Source organism: Pantherophis guttatus, chromosome 8 (assembly GCF_059756535.1).
Source record: "Pantherophis guttatus breed Tessera chromosome 8, ASM5975653v1, whole genome shotgun sequence".
Classification (NCBI taxonomy): Eukaryota; Metazoa; Chordata; class Lepidosauria; order Squamata; family Colubridae; genus Pantherophis; species Pantherophis guttatus.
In genome coordinates, this window is record NC_142070.1 from 58,714,865 (window position 1) to 58,734,102 (window position 19,238).

The following is a 19,238-nucleotide window of genomic DNA, read 5'->3' on the forward strand; positions in this document are numbered from 1 at the left end:
GAAGTCACTACAAAGAGCTGAGTCACTGCCTTGCTCCTGAGAAGACTCACAAACAACGCTGAGAGCCTCCCATGCTTGGGAAGATTACAGCTAATGGACTTTGCTGAGAGGAGAATCTTTTAGGTTGTTTGATGCCTTCTTGTAGGTTTTGTTTTTATGTGTTTTTATTAAAGTAATTTCTCAAGACTCCTCTGTCAACTTTGCATGCTTTAGTGCATTTGTGTGCGTATCGGGCCACGGTCCATTCAAACCCAGAACCCTTCCTTCACAAGAGTTTCATTTGCTCAGACTGCTGCAGGCCTGTCTTCTCCAGCAAAGTTATCAAGATGTTTCTTTGAGGATGTCTTAGGGGGCTTTTCTGTATTGCCTTGGGATAGGAGATAAATATATATGTTGTTTACCACAAAATAAATTTCAGAAGAGCTCAAGAGGTGAAAGCTTACAATTTTAGATTTCCACCTTTCCAGAGGGGATTGAATCCAACTTAATAATAAAATTTAGAATGCTTCATCTCTATCATGAGGATAAAGTTTCTGATATCATGAAAAAAATTAGAAGTCTCTAAATACATGGGTATAATTTCTGATCCAATCAATCTTCCAGAAATAATAAACAGATTTAGTTCTTTGGCAGTCACCCCAAATTTACTGTGTTTAGCTTACCTGCTTAGCAATGTAGCTACCAAGAGGAGGCTAGCGAAGCAGCCTCTCTGACAGTTGGCGTTCTTTTTCTGTCTCTGGTGCATTTCCCCACCACAATTGTCGCAACATCGGCACAGGCAGAAACAGAGGCCAATCAGTGGAAGCAACAGGACAAATAGGATTCCCAGGGCAGCTGAGATTATGAAGCCAATTTCATAGTAAACTGCCTGCAGTTTAGAGAAAAGCAGCATGTGTTACAACTTGAAAGTGAGGCTGGTAATGCTGATTCAGAATGCAACAGCTGTTGAGCATTCTCAACATGATTGTCCCATGGAAGGGCTTGATAGGAACTACCATCCTTTGGATGCAAGCCTCTCTTGAGCTCCAGACAGGAGAGGCAGAAGGTGCTACTAGCCCCTCTCCTCTGGCAATTCTGTGACAGAGCACACAGATACATCAGGGCAGGAGAGCAACCATCTGCTCAACTCAAAAGCACATTTGAAATTGGGGCAGCTAAATCCCTAATAATTTCACCATTTTCCAAAAGTGTAACTTCAGTAGCACCAATGCATGGGTGAAAGGATTCCGGTCAAAAAGATCACTCTTATGCTACCTCTGACCTGACCAAGTCACTCTGGATCTTTTTTTCCAAAAAGATAAGGGAATGAAATATTTGAACCTTCTTGAGACTTCAAGAGAACCATCATAAAATAAATGGTGTACATAGTACAGTTCAGATCCATGAAAAAGGATTCCAAGCAAAGCAAAAAGTGCTTCCATAAGATCTCAGAATACTAAATTTAAGCATTGCAAGCTTCAACAGGGAAGCAGCTCTGAAGAATGGAGACTGGATTCCCTGTAGTAACATCATTTATGGGCTCATGGGATTACCCCTTATATATTGGTGTACTCCAAACCACCGGTCATCTTGTTGTAATTTATGGTTCATTCTCCTGTGATCTATTGTGTTTTTGTGTTTATTGTGTACACTGCTTGGAGCCACATTTTTGTGAGTGGGTAGCTACAGAAATCTATGAATGAATGAATGGCTTTCTTGGTCTCACTTATTGCAATGCTTTTTTCCTATTTCCCACTCTAGCCTACAGAACTAGTCTGGGATGAATTGGAACTATCATCGCCAATTGAAGGATTAAGCAAATCTGGCGTCGCTTAGCATTTTTTAAAATCTGTCAATACTAAGTGTGGTCAGCTGCTAGCTTTCAAAAGGAGAACTGATAAACCATGGAGAATGGCACTTGTTAGCAGCTATTATCTGCAGCAGAGAAATAAAAACACTGAGAGGCAGAATTCTCTGAAGTTTTTGCCTGATCATGGTTGGAAACAAGATGCACACAATACAAGATGCAATGGTGGCCTGCAATAAGACTAAACCTGCCATTCACTTAGCATGTATTTAAGTGGCAAAAATACAACAGAATAGACCCCTGTCCTAGACTAACCAAAGCATGAAAGGAGTGTCACAAACTCTCCCAAGCCACTTTCATGTCATTACACTCCAGTGAACCCATATGAAAGATTCCAGTTCCTCAAAAGAAAACAGCTTCCAGCATAAACAAGAGCAATATGCAGTGTTTTTGGGTATGATTTGGAATTTTGTGAGATATAAATAAAAATATTTTAAATACAATTTTCTTAAAATGAGACAAGTATTTTATAAATGAAATCAACCATGTAATGGTATTTTAAAAGCAAAGGGTGTGTAAGGTAATAACAAAAAAATTTACCTGAAGAGTCAATACAACATTTTCGGGCTGTGGAAATCAGAGGAAAATGATGTACAGAGCAGCAGGAATAAAAAGAAAACAGGTGAGCAATAAATCAAGCACTCACAGAATTTATGCAGCTACCAATTCAAGTAAAAATAGCAAGGAATAATTAAGTGATTAAATGAACCAAGTATTTACAAAGCAAATATGAATGCAAATGACAAAGTGAAATATCTTTGGTTTTTAACACTTAACTGACATTTAATTTGTCCTAGCCCCACTAAGAGAACTAGCTGCCTCTTAGTACAGGCTGCATTTTTTAAAAAAAGTAATGTTTTATTTCAAATTGAATCCTTCGACAGAACAAAGCATATAAACTATTATATGATTTTTTTAGTTTTGGGGCAGAAGTGCATCACATTTCATTCCTTTTTTATCATCCTATAGAAATAGATAGAAAAACACTATTTGGTTTAAATGTTTTTTCTAAATGTACTTTATCTAGGGCAATTTTTCTCAACTTCAGCCTTTAAAATGTATGAATTTCAATGATATGCTGGCTGGGGAATCCTGGTAGTTGGAGTCCATACATCTTAGTGTTGCCAAGGTTGAGAAACACTAATACAGGGAGTTAAATTCCCAGGGGAATCAACACAGCAGTTGTGTCAAAACCAATGAATTCAGTCTCTGCTTTTACATCTTTGAAAAAGATATTTATGCAGGTTCAGATATAGATTAAACTTTACCCCAGAGACTAACATTTCTCTTTTAGTTTCTCTTCTCTTTTTCTCTTTCCTGCCATTAATTATAAATTGGTTACCTGAAAAAGTTTCTAATTCTTTAACAAAAATAATTTCTAAAAAACGGTTAGTTGTCATTATTTAGATAATCAGTTAAACAGATACAATACAAAGTATTAATTCAGGCATTCCAAATTTCCTTTATTTAAAATGTGCCTTTTTTACTGACATATAATGCACTTTATTCTTTTTCCTGGTATGTTGGGGCCAAGATTAAAAGTCCTTCACAAATATTTGATATTGATTTAGACAAAGTAGTACACTCTGGTTTCCTCAAGCCCAAGAACAAAGTTGGAAATATCTGAACACTTTTCAAGGAGGGCCTAAACCGACATTGGAGGCAGAATGATCAACTGGAATGTGAAGTTTTGACAGAAACTGTGATTTTAACTACTCTGTAAGTGTTTCAAGCACAAAAAGCAGTTTTAAGTTTAGTTTTAAGATCAAAAGAGGGATTCATTTGAAAGACTAGGCTGTTCTGGACTCAAAACACTACCGGGAAGGTCAAAATGTTTTTACCATTTTGGCATTGAACGTTTTGAACTGTTCCAAGTTCAAAAAAACTTCTTACCAATCCACTACTCAATTATATCCCTGGGTGTAAGCAGAATTGGCCTGGAGAAGAACTCATCAGAATAAATCCCTATTTATAAGTCAGTTGGCCACCACACCAATGCCAGGTTTTACAGAGAAGCATCTCTGATACTATGGAAAACTAAGGAAACTCTTACTGATGTCTCAAATATTGACCTTCCTAATCAGTTGCCTGACTTTCAAAAAGTGTTCAAAAATACGTAAAAACATATAGTATAGGGAAAGTGGAAATAAAAATTGCAGTCATAGTTTATGAAACATTTCAACATATAAATGGATTTAGACTCGCCTTTTAAGTGTGTGAGGAACAATCATGAGATACAACAAGGTTATCATTTATGTGGAACATCAGAAATTTCATCTGTGAAACTATGAAACTATGGCTTTGTGCGGTAGATTGATAACCTCTAAGTCCTTTTTATGGCATTCAAAGGGCAGTGTCTTTCAGTCATCTTCAAAATCCTCTAAAGCAATTGTGTTATCTCCATTATTGCAGGGAAGACAACTAATAATTTAGAAAAAGGGTCACACACAACCTCCATCAGACTATGTCTCCCAGTTCACAAACCTTCATCAAGAAGCAGGAGGTTGCAGGAGAAAAAAAAGTTTTCAACTCCACATCCAGAAGATTCAGGAAGACCCATCCAGTTCCCATGATTCCTTCTTACCCATGATGCATTGACAACTGAGAAGCAGCCCCCCGCCCTTTTGTTTCATCCTCTCCTCCCACAAAATAGATCTTTTAAACACAGAGAAATGTGCCTGAATTTAGCACAAAATAATAAATACTTTGTACAAACTAAAGCCGCACACTGTTTTAATAATGTAGGAATAACATAGAATAGATAAAAACAATGTTTAAGTAATTGGTACTTATTTTAAGCTAAGAGCCTATCAAGAGACATTGGGAGAAACAAAATCAATTTCCCATATATTCCAGTTTCATGCTGATCATATGGTTATCTTAAAATGGTCAAAAATGAAAAGCCTGAAAATCACTGGGATTTTCACAAATAAAACTTATTTTTGTAATTGTCCAAGCTGGTGCATTTAATTTGCATGGTAAGCTTATTTACCATGGATTTAGCATGGATTTTGGCCTGATAATTTGGTTCAGAAACCTCATAAATGTAGTTGAGTTCAACTTTTAGGGTTCTGAAGTTACCATAATCTTTGGTATGAGAAATTCTCCATCTGTTCAAAAGAACAAAATGTTCAAGTCGCATAAGAGATTAGTGTGAGATAATAGTGACCACTACAAACCAGAAAAAGGAGGTGGGAGATCACTTCAATTAACCTGAGCATTAAATGAATTCAATCAACCTTTCAGTAGGAAATCTGAAGTTACAACAGCACTGAAAAAAGTGACTTTTAACCAGTCCTCATACTTATTTCTGACATAGCACATAGACCTGTGATCCAAATTTGGGTGCTTGGCACCTGGCATGTATTTTCAACAGCTGCAGTGCCCTGTGTCATGTAATTGCCATTTGCTACTCTTCTAGCCGGCATTCAACAAGCAAAGCTAATGGGGGAATCTGGAGTTGCTTAACAGCTATGTGATTCATTTAACAACTGCAGGGATCTGCTTAACAACGATGGCAAAAAAGGTTGTAAAATTGGGCATGATTCATTTAACAACCATTTTGCTAAGCAATGGATATTGTGGTCCCCAATGTGATCTTAAGTCAAGGACTACCTTTACCAATAGATAACATACATTGATTTCAACGGGAATTCTAAAAAGATTTTGGAGCTACCAGTTTAGGGCTGCAAAACCTGGATGATTACTAGATGGTGGCAATAATTTTGAAAATAGTTTTCTGCTACCATCTTGTGGTTCTCTAGATTTTTGTAGCCCCAATCTGATAGTCCTGCTTTATTCTTCTCTTGACTCGCTCATTCTAGAGGCAAAGGAGAATATTCCAAGGACTATTAATATTTCATTAATGGACCATGATGCTTTGCTGCAACTCAGGAACAGAGAATCAGTGCTCTACACTCCTCAACTGGCCAGCTATTCTTAAAGTTTCTTGTCAGTTTGCCCAAATCAGAAATGGGCATCAAAACATGACAGATCCTCTTCTCTCCTCTGTCCTTTACCTATACTGGCAACACTTAAGAGAACTTAGTAATGCAGCACCACAGCATTCAGAAAACTTTCATAATCTGATGTGTGCAACAAGGAACCAGGAATGGAATCATTGTGCAGATATTGAAAACAATAAGCTTTCTCTGAAGCCTAGTCTATTCCTAAAACATCTCTGTGACCAGTGTTTCACAATGGAAAATGGTAAACAAGCAGAGCAGCGAGTTGGATTGAATGGATTCTACTTTTCTTCCAAGTTTCCCTTTCTGTGATTGGACTGCCTTCTCTAATACTCTCAGCGAAAATCATTCCAAACAAAAGGAGATTGTTATCAGCACTGTGGAGCTCATCTCTGTAACATTAGCACATCCTAGGGGTGAAATGCTACCAGTCGTGCATCTCCCAACAAGGGCTGGAAAAAGAGGCAAGTAGAGGGGTGCTTCACTTCCACTCTGGAATACAGAGTGAGTCTCCATCTGCCACCGTCGCCCTTCTCTTCTCAGGACAGACGAGGAGTGAGGGGGATGGACGGGGGGGGGGGGGGGCAGCCAGTCGACAGGAAGCCACAGCAGGGGGACGAAAGAGCTTCATTTATCTGGGAACCTGAAATGACTCTTGATTTAAATCATATGGTAAAAAGCACCCAAAGAAGAAAGAACAACATCAGCAAAAAAAAAAAAAAACCAAACAAGCCCAACCCTCACCTGTTTTTGGAAATGGTTCAAGAGGGACACACACACGCACGCACACACACAAACGAGAGACGGACAAAGAAAGAGGGACAAAGAGAAAGATGAGAGAAAGAGAGAGATGAGAGACAGAGAGGGCTGCCTGCCATTTCCTGCTGCAGTCAGGCAGTGAGAGAGAGTGAGAAAGATTCAGCTCCGTCTGCTCCCCTCGAGGCAACCTCATGATGCTGTGCTGTAACAGCCTGACAATCACTCCTTTTGCAATGCAAGGTTTATTTTGGTATCTTTCCAGAGACAGAAAGAATGTGGCCGAATTTCCTTACAGTTATTCCCTGAATGTGGGAGGTGGGAAATAGGGGTGGGGAGTGGGGGAGAGGAAGGGAGGGAGGGAGGGAGGGAGGGAGGGAGGGAGGGAGAGAGAGAGAGAGAGAGAGAGAGAGAGAGAGAGAGAGAGAGAGAAAGAGAGAAAGGAAGGAATTTTTGGATTTCACCACTGCTTTGTACGGAGGATTGGCGGGGGTGGTGGAATGCGCAGCCCTCTGGGATGGAGAGTGGGGCAAGAGAAGGCTCCGATGTTCGCTTGGGTGGCGGAGGGAAACTCAAAGCGTTGGGGGCTTTAGAAGAGGCAGAATGTGCTTCAAAATGTACAGCTCTTGCTTCTAACAGTAAGTGACGTCAAGTTGGCCATGCCTACCCGGTCACATGACCACCAAGCCATGCCCATCAAGCCACACCCACAGAACCGATAGCAAACATTTTTACATTTCACTCCTGCAATGAACATACAGCATGATTCTACATACTGTGCCAGAAAGGGTTAATTTCATTCAAATGAAAAGTATTGCTGGTAAACAGATTCTCCCAAAGCTGATTATACAAGAAAGAAACAAGTACAGGTAGTCCTTGAGTTACGAATGTAATGGAGACTGCCCATTCCATTTGTAACCCGAGAATTCATGGGAATGAATTTCATACCTTGAACATGATCTCTCCCTTTCACCCATGCATTCGCTAATTGAATGTTCAGTTTGTTAAGTGCACATGAGGTATTTCAAGGTGGGGAACACCTAGTGATGGAACAGGCCACCTGATTAAGACCACCCCCCGTCCTATTGAAATACTTCATGTTCCCCACAACTGCTTTCCCCACTACCCAACCTGCTGTACCAGGTCACTTACCATGTGAAGATCTAGGAAGCTGTCTCCTTTCCAGCCTCTCAGCTGCACGCGCCCCTCCGGAGCTCCATTTTGGGCTGCAAAGTGCCAGACAAGGCCTGCGCATACCAAAACAGAGCTCCAGAGCGGCACACACATCTGAGAGGCTGGAAAAGAGACAGCTTGCTAGATCTTTGCATGGTAAGTGATCCGGCGCGGCAGGTTGGGTTGGGGGGAAAGCAATTGTGGGGAGCATGAGGTATTTTAGTGGGTCGGCCTGCCCCTTCGGAGCTCTGTTTTAGGCTGCAAAGTGTCGGATGAGGCCTGTGCACACCAAAACAGAGTTGTGGAGCTCCATTTTGGGCTTCAAAGGTTTTTTGCAAAGATGGCAAAAGGCTTTAGAAATGAAGGGAAAGCTTCAATGTTTCTGGCCTTCTCCCCATTTGCAAAGCCTTTTGCTGCAGTTCTCATCCAGGCTTCCATTTGCAGAGAACAGAGGCCTAAAATACTGTGAGACCACCAGAGATCAATAGCATGAGATCTCGCGCTGATCATGTGTGATTTTGCAGTACTTTAGGTGTCCATTCTCTGCGTACTCACCGAGGGCCTGAAGCACCAAAACAGGTCAAGAAAGTGAAGGATATCTAGATTTTTGCAAGATAAGTACAGTATACACAGGCCTAGTGCTTTTGAAGATCCGGCGCGCAGGGGGAAGGGGAATAGACAGGGTGAATGTTGCAACGCCTCTGCGATCATTCATAAGGGCAAACAACTGCCATGGTGCTGCAACATTTGTAGTTTCAGGACTCAATCGTAAACACTAGGGAGCGCTTATTGTATAACTTCGAACGTTCACCAAGGAAACACTCGTAACTCATACAGGATTGCCTGTATAAAGAAACTGCATTCAGAAGCCCTAGTGATGAGAAACTTCCACTGCGTCTACAGAACTCAATTTATCTTAAAATTGTTTTGCAACAATATATTATCAGCAAAACTGATCTATGCAAAAAGAAATATGTTTTCATTTTATAGATTTCAAAAATTTCATAAATCTTTTAGGAAAATATTGAATTATATGGAAATTATGTGGACACAAAGCAAAAGGAAATAGCAGGCAGATCTTCATCTGTAGAATCTGGAAAAGTAATCAGGAAATGTGGCAGAGTTCATATATGTTGTGGCCTGACAGCGGCCTGTGCAGATTGTAGCTGATTCCAACAACAAAGAGGCTGGTGTGGTGCTGCACCAGCAGCCTCTACAGCTGGCGCTCGAGTCGGACAGTGAGGGGGCTGGAGAAGATGTGGTGTCAGAGGCAGGGATTCAGGCAGGGCCTTCAGAACCTCCAGAAGCTCCTTTAAGTGAAGAGGACGAAGAGGAGGAGCCTCTTCTTAATGCACGGGCGCGCAGAGCTGCCAAAAGACAGGAGTGGCTCCTCAGGAGGAGGTCTCCTCGAGAATAAGGCTTGGGGCTAATTGGCCACTCCCTTAGACTATTTAAGGAGGAATGCCAATTGCAGCAAGCTGTAGGGAACAACTTTAGTTCACTCTCCTTCGCGTCTGGATTCTCTGCAAAATTGCTTCTGGGCTTTCTGCCAACTCTAGTAAGACTGTGATTACCTTATCTTAGAATTCTTGTAGGATATTAAGCACGTTTATTAACAGACTTTGGTTGAAAAAGACTGAGTTATTTGAGTAAAATAAACTTTGTATAGATTTTATGTGTGCTGCGTTCTTTGTTGGTCCGTAGCTGGGGCAGAACAATATAACAGTGTTTAGCTTGTAAAGAAAATCTCAAATGTATTACATGAAAATGTAAATAAAGCAATAAATTTACCTTTTGATAATCACCAGGCTTATTTCCAAATGTCTGTAGTGCTAACTTTTTGATAAGATCTGCAAAAAAAGCAAGAAGATTTCCAGCTTTTAGAGATAATAAAAAAGAGAATTAAAAAAATATATTTTGAACAATATTTATACCCAATAATCACAGGGTACCAGTATTCAATGGAGAAATGATAGGCCCCACTTTATTGCTTCAGCTAGCCCATAAACAGTTCTATTGACAGAGGCCTTTAGGATTTTTAGGATTAAAAAAATTAGTTTTTAGAAGTTCCACGTAGTCACTCTACTAAAATTCCCCATCCTAAGATTAGTATCAGGTCCTGAATCAAAGAAGAAAAATGTACAACAGAAAAGACAAATTGCTTAAAACCAAAGAGTTGAACAAGGTAAAAGGAATGATTTTAGCACCTTCAAAATACTGTAAAGTACTCACTTTTCATTCATATCCAAAATTTAACAGAATAACAGAGTTGGAAGGGGCCTTGGAAGTCTTCTAGTCCAAAACCCTGTTCAAGAGGAGACCCTATACCAGGGTTGTCAAACTCAAGGCCCACAGCCATCCGATGTGGTCGGATCTGGCCCGCATGGCTGCCCTGGAAACTCTAAGACTCCAGCCCACGTCGCTTTGGCCTGGCCACCATCCCAGCGTGAGCCCGTGCGCACAGGAGGCAGGTGCACGTGCACACAGGCCTGGCCCACCCCATCCCGGTGTGCACGAATGCGCACAGGAGATGGCGAACCAGCATTGTTTGGGCCCAGCCCACCCCATCCTGGCATGGATGCACCAGGTTGAAAATAAGCATCACCGACCTTTCAGGTGTGTGTGTTCACATGCAGGGAGGGAGGTGTCCGGTAGCAGGGGCTCCGCACCTGGCCTTCAAAGAAACAAGTGCGACGGCAGCAGGCAGAATCAGGGGGGAAGCATGTGATGCAGACCATGTGCATGCTCCATCCCACATGGCTGGAACGGGCAGGTGGCTGCCCGGCACAGCCAGCAGACCGGACAGTGTGCCTCTCTCCTGTGCCTCTGCCGCCAGCTACTGCCACCGTGGGCCAAGACAAGATCAGGGTGGGTATGGGGCAGCTGCTGCCAGACACCATCTGCCCACCTACTCCATCCTGTCTGTTTCTGCTTGCAGTTGGAGAGCAGTTGGAGGAGCTGCTGGTCATCTCCTTGGCCCCCTTATGGGTCTTGCATTTGGCTCACGTGTGGAGCGTGTTCTCCTTGAGCACCCAACACACCTTGGCACCGCTGTGGGCCACGGCCACCACCGAGGCTGCCAGCAGCTCACGCAGGTCCATTAGACTGCTGCCTTGCCGCCCAGAATATCAGGCCCATCTAGCCCAAAGGAGGCGAAGTGGCCAGCTAGAAAGGCCGAGTAGAGGTGGTAAAGTACGCCCAGGCCCAGCAGGCAAAAAGTGACCACTGCAAGTGGAAAAGCCAAATCCCCATCAGCACCAGGCCACCCAGGCCCAGCCAGGATCGCATGCCTCCCCACCATCTCTGCTGGGTCTGAGTGGCCATGGTACTGATGGGGATCTGGCTTTCCCCACTCGCGGTGGCAGTCTTTTGCCTGCTGGACCTGGGGGCACTCTACCACCTCTACTTGGCTTTTCTAGCTAGCCGCTTTGCCTCCTTCAGGCTGGGGCAGGCCTGCCGAGCGGCGGCGGAGTTGCCACTCAGGAGCTGTCAGGGGTAGAGACCCCGATGATGCGCACCCTTCACTGGGGCTACTTGGCAGGGAGCAACAAGCCTTGCCCTGCCCTGTGAGGCAGCAGCTCCACAGCACTTTCAGGGCACTGCCTGACCGACACAGCTCCTTCAGATAGAGGTCCTGAGAATGCGGACCCTTTTCTGGACCAAAGCGGCTCCGCTGAAGGCAGCCTTTTGTCTTACAGCCCCCCCCTGCCACATAAGAGCCGAGGTGGCGCAATGGTTAGAGTGCAGTACTGCAGCTACTTCAGCTGACTGCTAGTTCAGCAGATCAGCGGATCAAATCTCACTGGCTCAAGGTTGACTCAGCCTTCCATCCTTCCGAGGTGGGTAAAATGAGGACCCAGATTGTTGGGGGCAATATGCTATTTAGTATATTGTCTTTGGTGTAAGCCGCCCAGAGTCCTTGGAGAGTGGGCGGCATAGAAATACAATCAATCAATCAATCAATCAATCAATCAATCAATCAATAAATAAATCTCCATTCCTAGTTGAGGGTTGCAGACAAATTCCCCGTTCAGCCGGCGTTCCCGAAAGGTGCAGCTCAGCCATTTCAAGCACCATTGCTAGAGGCCTGGGAGGGCAAGGGTGAGGTGAGGAGCCACCGATGGGAGCTCCTGGCCCTGCATCCCTCATCCTCTGGAGCTGCATAGATCCCACTTTCTGGCACTCCCAACAACCCCGTGAAGCAGGCCAACCTCTGGCAACAGGTCTTGCCACGTCTCTTCCGTGGAGACCTTCCCCAACAATCCTAGAGAAGGCGGCACAGGGGGCGGCAGCAGAGACTCCACCTGGTGAGCCTTCATTGCTCTATAAAGAGCTGCCCATGTGCGGACAGGGATGTCAGGGTTCTGACGGATGCCCTAATTAAATCATGAGTCTCGAGCCAAGCTTCAAAAGAAATCCAATTATTTATTAGGAGCTACATGTCAGCACATTCCCAAGTGAAACCAGCTCTGACCCTATATAATTTACGCTCCAATATGACCCTGTTTTCCCCCTCCTTCCAGGGTGTGTCATTAATCACATTCACCAACGGAGCAATTTCACAGGTTGTAGAGGTCACTCCCCTCACTGCTTTATTTAACCCTGGGATACAGCCTTGAGAGAGATAAGCGTGGAATGTGCATCTGTCTTGGGCTGCTGTGCCATTTCACTGGTTTCCCATCCCCCTGGCCTATTGCAACTCGAGAGCAGGCCAGGGATGCTTTGCGAGTTGTCATTTGGCTCCCCTTACTTCCTGAAGGCAACTTGTGCAAAGCAAAAACAATTTGAGTACAGGTATAGATTTTAGGGTTGTGACACACACACCCCGCCCCCCACAGGCTTGTTTGGGTTGTCTGCATGGAATTTTGCTATGAGGCAGTCAGCCTGGATGTTCCTACTCTTTATCCAGGATGCCTCTGATAAGGGGTAGCCCTTCCACTTAAGTATTGGAGTTGTCTCCTGTGCCACCTCAAGTCAAGGATTCGCTGTACCTTGTAATGGGTTTGGCCCCCTATGACCATGGGGTCCGGGGGCCCACGGGGTAGTGGCCTCAGGGTCAATCCAACCACAGGTTTTAAGAGGATACTATGGAATATCAGGTGTATCTTCAGTCGGTCAAGCTGACTGAGGGGGGGGTCCCTTGGATATTCAGGCATTGGGACGAAGTCCATGCCAATCACTACTTTGAATGGAGTTGGTCCCATGCTACTCCTATCAAAATGCTAGCATTATTGTACGCTACCTCAGCAGAAGGCAGGAGGTCCGCCCAACTGGACTGCTGATAGTTCACGTAACACCTCAGGTACTGTTCTACCATGGCATTCAGTCTCTCTGCCCCCCCCCATTGGTACTCGGATGAAAAGCCAAGCTAAGGCCTTGGGATGACCCAATGGACCACAGGAACTCCCTCCAGAATTTAGCTGTGAACTGGACCCTCTGTCTGAGATAATTCTCCGTTGCACTCCATGCAGACGGTAGATGTGCTTCAGGAACAGTTTGGCTAGCTGCTGGGCCAAGGGTAGTCCACTGTAGGGTTTGAAGTGTACCTGCTTGGAGAATAGGTCTATTACAGTCCAGATCATCATGCTTCCCCCATTTTTTGACAACTCCACTATAAAGTCCATTGCAATTTCCTCCCATAGCCTCGTTGGTTCTGCTACAGGTTGCAGCAGTCCCGGGGGGGTGTGTGTTTCCTGGTCATTTATTCATTGTGGCGTAGATGGTGCAACTTTTCACATAACTGTCTACATCTTTCTTTATGTCGGGCCACCAGAATTGCCTCCGTGCTAAGTGTAAAGTCTTTAGGAACCCGAAGTGGCCTGCCGGTTTGACTTTGTGACTCCTCTGGAGGATTAGGTGAGTAAGGATTCTAGGATGTAGAGTTTCATCCCCTTCCACACTAGGTCATCTCTTTTTGTCAAGATGTGTTGGTTGTCTCAGAGCCAGGGGTCTGCTAGCAGTTCAGTTTTGAATTTCATGGCTAGATCGCTTACGGGTTGGTCTTGCTGGTAGTGGCATTGTCATCTGATGGTCACTTGGGCAGCTGTTTGGGTAGGAGGGATGATGGCATCTACTACCTCCTCTTGTTCGCATTTCTACTGGGGTATGTGGGAGAGGATGTCAGCTAGAAAGTTCCTCCCCCTTGGGATATGTTTCAACACAAAGTCAAACCGGTTGAAGTAAATACGTAAGATCTCCGACCTCCGGGTGTTTCGCTGCGCACTGAAGACCCTGTTGTTCCGCCAGGCAGAGCTATCAATATAATAATTTTAAATTGGGGTATTTTAATTTTTGGGGTTTTAAATCGGCCAAATTTATTTAATTATTTTAATTTTTAATCATTGTTGTGTCCTGTGTTTTTAAATTGGCTGTACACCGCCCTGAGTCCTTCGGGAGAAGGGCGGTATAGAAATAAAATTATTATTATTATTATTATTGAGCCCAGCGGACTTATTTAGGCAATAATTTTTGCGGAGTCCTAAGGGCCTCCAGATTTTTGTGGTCCGTCTAGACTTTGAACTGTCTCTGCCCCCTTCCAACAGGGGGTGCTAGGTTAGCAGTGCCCAACTCACCGCAAAAGCGGTGGCCTATCATCTCTCTGTGTCTGTGAGCTTGCAGGAGGTGTAGACACAGGGCTGTAGGTTCCCTTGGCTATTTCTTTGGAATAGCACTGCTCCCACTGCCACGTCACTGGCGTCTGCTTGGATGATGAAGGGTTGTTCGGTGTCAGGATGCTTCAGCACTGATTCCTTTGCAAACAGTTCTTTCAGTGTTTCAAATGCCTTTTGGCAGGTTAGGTCCCACTGTAGGGGTTGTCCTGGATGGGCTTTCGTTCCTGGGCTCCCTTTCTTTAGGAGGTCCGTCATGGGTTTGGCACACTGGTGAAATGTAAAATTTGTTACTACTGGTTCTGTGGGCATGGCTTGGGGGGGTGGTAATGTGACTGGGTGGGCGTGGCCAACTTTATTTTTTTTTTTACTTTTAAAACCACTTTTTCTACAACCTCTTCGGCCAAAGTGGTTGTAAAAAATGCTCTTAAAGGCCCTGCCGATTAGGCAACTCAGCTGGGATTGTCAGAGGCTTTTAAAAGCATTTTTTCTACAACCTCTTTGACCTCTGACAATCCCAGCTGAGTTGCCTGATCGGCAGAGGCTTTTTTTTTTTTTTACTTTTAAAAGCATTTTGTTGGCCTAAGAGGTTGTAGAAAAAAATGCTTTTAAAAATAAAAAAAAAGCCTCTGATGATCGCATGGCTGAGCTGGGCATGGGAGGTGGGCAGGGATATTTGCTACTGGTTCTCTGAACCACCTGCCACCATCGCTACCAGATCGGGCAATCTGGTCTGAACCGGGAGCATTTCACCCCTGGTTTGGTAATCTTTGTGAAGGAGGGGATGAACTGCCTATAGAAGTTTGCAAACCCGAAGAAGCTTTATAGTTGGCTGCGGGTGTGAGGGGGTTGCCAGCCTAGAATGGCTTGTACTTTGGCTGGGTCCATCTCTATGCCCTCATTTGACACTCGGTAGCCCAGGTAGTCTAGCCGTGCACGGTGGAATTCGCCTTTTGATAGCTTGACGTACAGGTTGGCTGCCAGAGGTTTTTCCAGTACTTGGCAGACCAGGGGTATGTGGTTGTTCATGGTCTCAGTGTAGATGAGGATATCGGTCAGGTAGATGAGAACCCCCTTATAGAGGTGCTCGTGCTACACCTCGTTAATTAACTGCATGAACACCGCTGGGGCTCCCTGCAGTCCGAAAGCCATCACTTTGATTTGAAACTCCCTAGGGGGCAGTTGAATGCTGTTTTCCATTCATCTCCCTCCCTGACGCATACTCAGTAGTATGCTTCTCTGAGGTCTAATTTGGTAAAAACTTTTCTCTTGGCTAGCTGAGATAGCATGTCTTCATGAGAGAGGGGGGGTATAGGTTGTATACACACACAAAGTTTATGCCTCTTAAAATCAACTCACAATCTCATAGTGCCATCTTTTTTTCTTTGAATAGGACTGGGGCTGCGACCCATGGCTTGACTGGCTTGATGAACCCCCTTGCTAAGTTTTTGTCTATATATTTGCACATTTCTTGCATTTTCCGGGGAGTCATGGCATACAATTTGGGTTTTGGTAGTTTTGCCCTGGGGATGATTTCGATGGCGCAGTCTGTCTCATGGTGGGGAGGTAGGACGTTGTACTCAGCTTCGCTGAATATTTCCGCAAAGTCCTGATATTCTCTCGGGATCAGTTCGGCCTCTGGGGTTTTGTCGGAGGTGGCTGCCAGTTGTTCTGGTGGGCCCTTTGGGAGGGTTCCCTGCGTGGCCGGTGCTTCTATTTGCTGGTGTGGAGGGGGTTAGAGTCCCCTTGCAATCCTCAGTCTGCGGCTGCCCCCTTGCCACCAGATGGTCGGGCCCCACTTGTATAGTCAGGAGAGTCCCAGTATGACTGCGTCTGTCATTTTGGGGGCTATTACGAATCGAATTACTTCCCAGTGATTTCCTAGCTTAGCCTCACTGGTTCGGTCAGGTCCAAAATAGGGACCTATCAACCTGTTCGAAACGGATTGGGTGGGCCAGTCTTTTCGCTCTGATCCCCAGTTTCAGAACCGTGGTTAGGTTGATCAAGCATCTAGTGCAGTCTGAGTCTATTAGGGCTTGAAAAGTCCCCTGGACTCCTGTTTTGGGGGCTGTGAGGCATATTGGGAAAGCGAAAAAGTGGACCAGTTCACTCAACATTAGATCAATTTTTTTTTAAAAAAAATTGATTTATATGCCGCCCTTCTCCGGAGACTCAGGGCGGCTTACAATGCATTAAGCAATAGCCTTCATACTTTTGTATATTTTTACAAAGTCAGCTTATTGCCCCCACAAACTGGGTCCTCAATTTACCTACCTTAGAAAGGATGGAAGGCTGAGTCAACCTTGAGCCTGGCAAGATTCGAACTTACTAATTGCAGACAGCTGGAGTTAAATTACAATGCATTAGTCTGCTAAGCTATCCAGGCTCCTTGTTTTTGCCCTCGTCCTCACTGTCGTAGGAATCCGGTGACTGGTCATTGTTACCTGGGGTTCCCTCCCCCTTCAGCTGGGTGGGGAGGGACCTCTGCAGCCTGGAGAGCCTTCCAGGATGTGTCAGTGGCACACCTAGGACCTCGTTCCGGTATTGTCCCGGGTGGTGTCTCTGGCTTGTTTTGGGGGCTGGGGTTGCACATGCTGATGCCATGTGACCTATCCCCCCGCGTCTGTAGCATTTCAGTGGACTTCGTGGGAGGGCTGGTTTAGGGCCCGGCTATGGTGCTGTGGTTCCCCATTGGCTGGATGGTCTCTGGTCTGGTTGACCTCTCTCTTTAGTGTCCAGTTGTTTTCTCATGTTGTTGGTGCACAATCCACCATCAACTTTTATGGCTACTCAGAACCACTCAGAGTCAGTCCAGGATGTCCCGATAGGCAGTTACCTGGGCAATTTGCTTGTCTAGGCTTGTTCTGAAAAAATGAACTAACAGCCACTCTGGCAAAGGGAGTAGCTTCCCAATCACTCTCCTGAATTCACAGATGTGTTCCTTAATGGGTCACCCCCTCTGCTTAAGGTTTCTGAGCTCATCTTCTGCATATGGGTCCTCCTCCACCTCCTCAAATCTGGCCTCTAGTAGTCATAGGAAGTCGTCTACGTCTTACAGTTGGGGGGGCTCTCCTCTTGTGGAGGGCTGCTAGCCATTCCCTCTAGCCCCTTGGCAATGATATTCACCATGGCTCTGGGGGATGGGTAGAGATGTCCATAGTGCTCTAGGTGGATCTCAGCCGAGTCAAGGAATAGAGCTAGCTGGTCTGAATCCCCACCAAATTTCCCCCTGAAGTGGGGCAGTTCTTTCAGCACTGTTCCTCCCTTCCCCTGTCGGTCCCTGTAAGCCTGCGCTTGATGTGGCTGGCCGTCTTCCTCGGCTCTAGTTCAGAGAGAGGAGAGGGGCTGTCTGCCTTGGGTGGCTTGCCTGCTGCGTGGAAGAGGCACTGGCTGCAACCTTGGGATCCTTCTCCTTCTGGTGGGTGGAGAAGGGTGGCTGCGTTCTCGTCTCCGTCTCCTCACTTCAAAGGGCTCTGCTGCAACTTCCCTCTTTTGGGCAGCATGATGGCCCCTCATCACGAAGGGTGGCCCAGTCAAATTCCTCCCTCAGCTGCTCTATGGGTCTCCCCAGGGGCTCCATCAGGGGCTTTGGGAGCCTGGCCTGTGCCCAGTCCCACATCCAATCCACTCTTATTTGTTTATTTATTTATTTGTCACATTTTTATGCCGCCCAACTCCCGAGGGACTCTGGGAGGCTAGAGTCCCAGCTCGTTCAGGGGCCTTCCCCCCTTCTGGGCATTAGGGTGGGGGAACTCGACCTCAGCTGCTTTAGGGATTATTTTCCACCAATACTCATCCCTTCTTGCTTTGGTCACTGGGGCGGGCATCTCAGCTTTGATATCCAAGGAGGGCTGCACTCCTGTTGCAATTAGGCTGCTGGGTCCTGGAAGTCCCTGGTTGGAGGCTCTGCCTCCCTCTGGGTTGCCTGGAGCAGGCTCTCTTCGGATAGTCCACCCTCTGCCCTGGTCACCTGAGTTTCTCTCCAAGCACCCCAGATGTTGGGAAGCGACTGGAGAGCCAGTAATATTGATTAGTTTTGAGAGAGCTGGCTTGCTCTCAGGGTTCTGACGGATGTCCTAATTAAATTATGAGTCTCAAGCCAAGCTTCAAAAGAAATCCAGTTATTTATCAGGAGCTACATGTTGGCACGTTCCCAAGTGAAGCCAGCTCTGACTTTATGTAATTTATGCTCCAATATCACCCTGTTTTCGGTTGTAGAGGTCACTCCTCTCACTGCTATATGTAACTCTGGGATACAGCCTTGAGAGAGATAAGCGTGGAATGTGCATCTGTCTTGGGCTGCTGTGTTTCCCATCCCCTCTGGCCTATGGCAGGCCAGGGATGCTTTGCGAGTTGACAGGGGACACTTTGGCCCCATGGAGGCACCTGGTAAGTGGTGGGCAGCTCAGGAGTAGCAAGATGAGCCAGCACGGTGCTGCCTGAACTGGTGCCCGGGGCTCAAAGGCCCAGTTCCTGCAGAAAGGCTTCTTCCTCCAGCCTTGGGATGGGTGCCACTTCCTACCCTACTACCCGCCAGACTTTGGAGAAGCCCGGCAGGGCCCCATGTGTTGGGTCTGATAACGGGTGGGGAAATGACGCACCCTCCCGTTTCTTGCTGTGCCTGCTGGCAAAGCACCGCTCTCATGTACCCGACACACCAAGGCATCACTGTGGACCACTGCAGCAACCCACAGCAGGGCTGAGTTGCATCGGGTGCATGAGGGGAACATGCTGCACATGCAGGCCAAAGGCAAGACTCACAAGGGGGCTGAGAAGATGACCAACGGTGGCCTGCTCTCCAACTGCAAGCCAAAACAGACAGTGGGACAGAGTAAGTGCATCCAGAAGTCTGCATTACATTCCTCCCCCCGCCTCCTGATTGGACGGCCA

The 19,238-nt window shown here is 45.7% G+C and overlaps 1 protein-coding gene across 4 annotated transcripts in view; it reads right to left on the reverse strand.

Annotated features, from left to right (window-relative positions):
- The window catches only part of PROM1 (prominin 1), a 257,556-nt gene that overhangs the window by 188,836 nt on the left and 49,482 nt on the right, over nt 1–19,238 (reverse strand). For 2 of the 4 annotated variants that reach the window (XM_087875259.1, XM_087875260.1), the window contains exons 3-5: nt 9,532–9,590; nt 2,387–2,413; nt 663–868 (exon numbers count right to left, since the gene is read on the reverse strand). In XM_087875259.1, the coding sequence (XP_087731385.1) occupies nt 663–868; nt 2,387–2,413; nt 9,532–9,590 (292 nt within the window). The remainder of the gene's footprint in view (nt 1–662; nt 869–2,386; nt 2,414–9,531; nt 9,591–19,238) is intronic. The other 2 variants (XM_060690886.2, XM_060690887.2) reach the window with 1 other exon arrangement.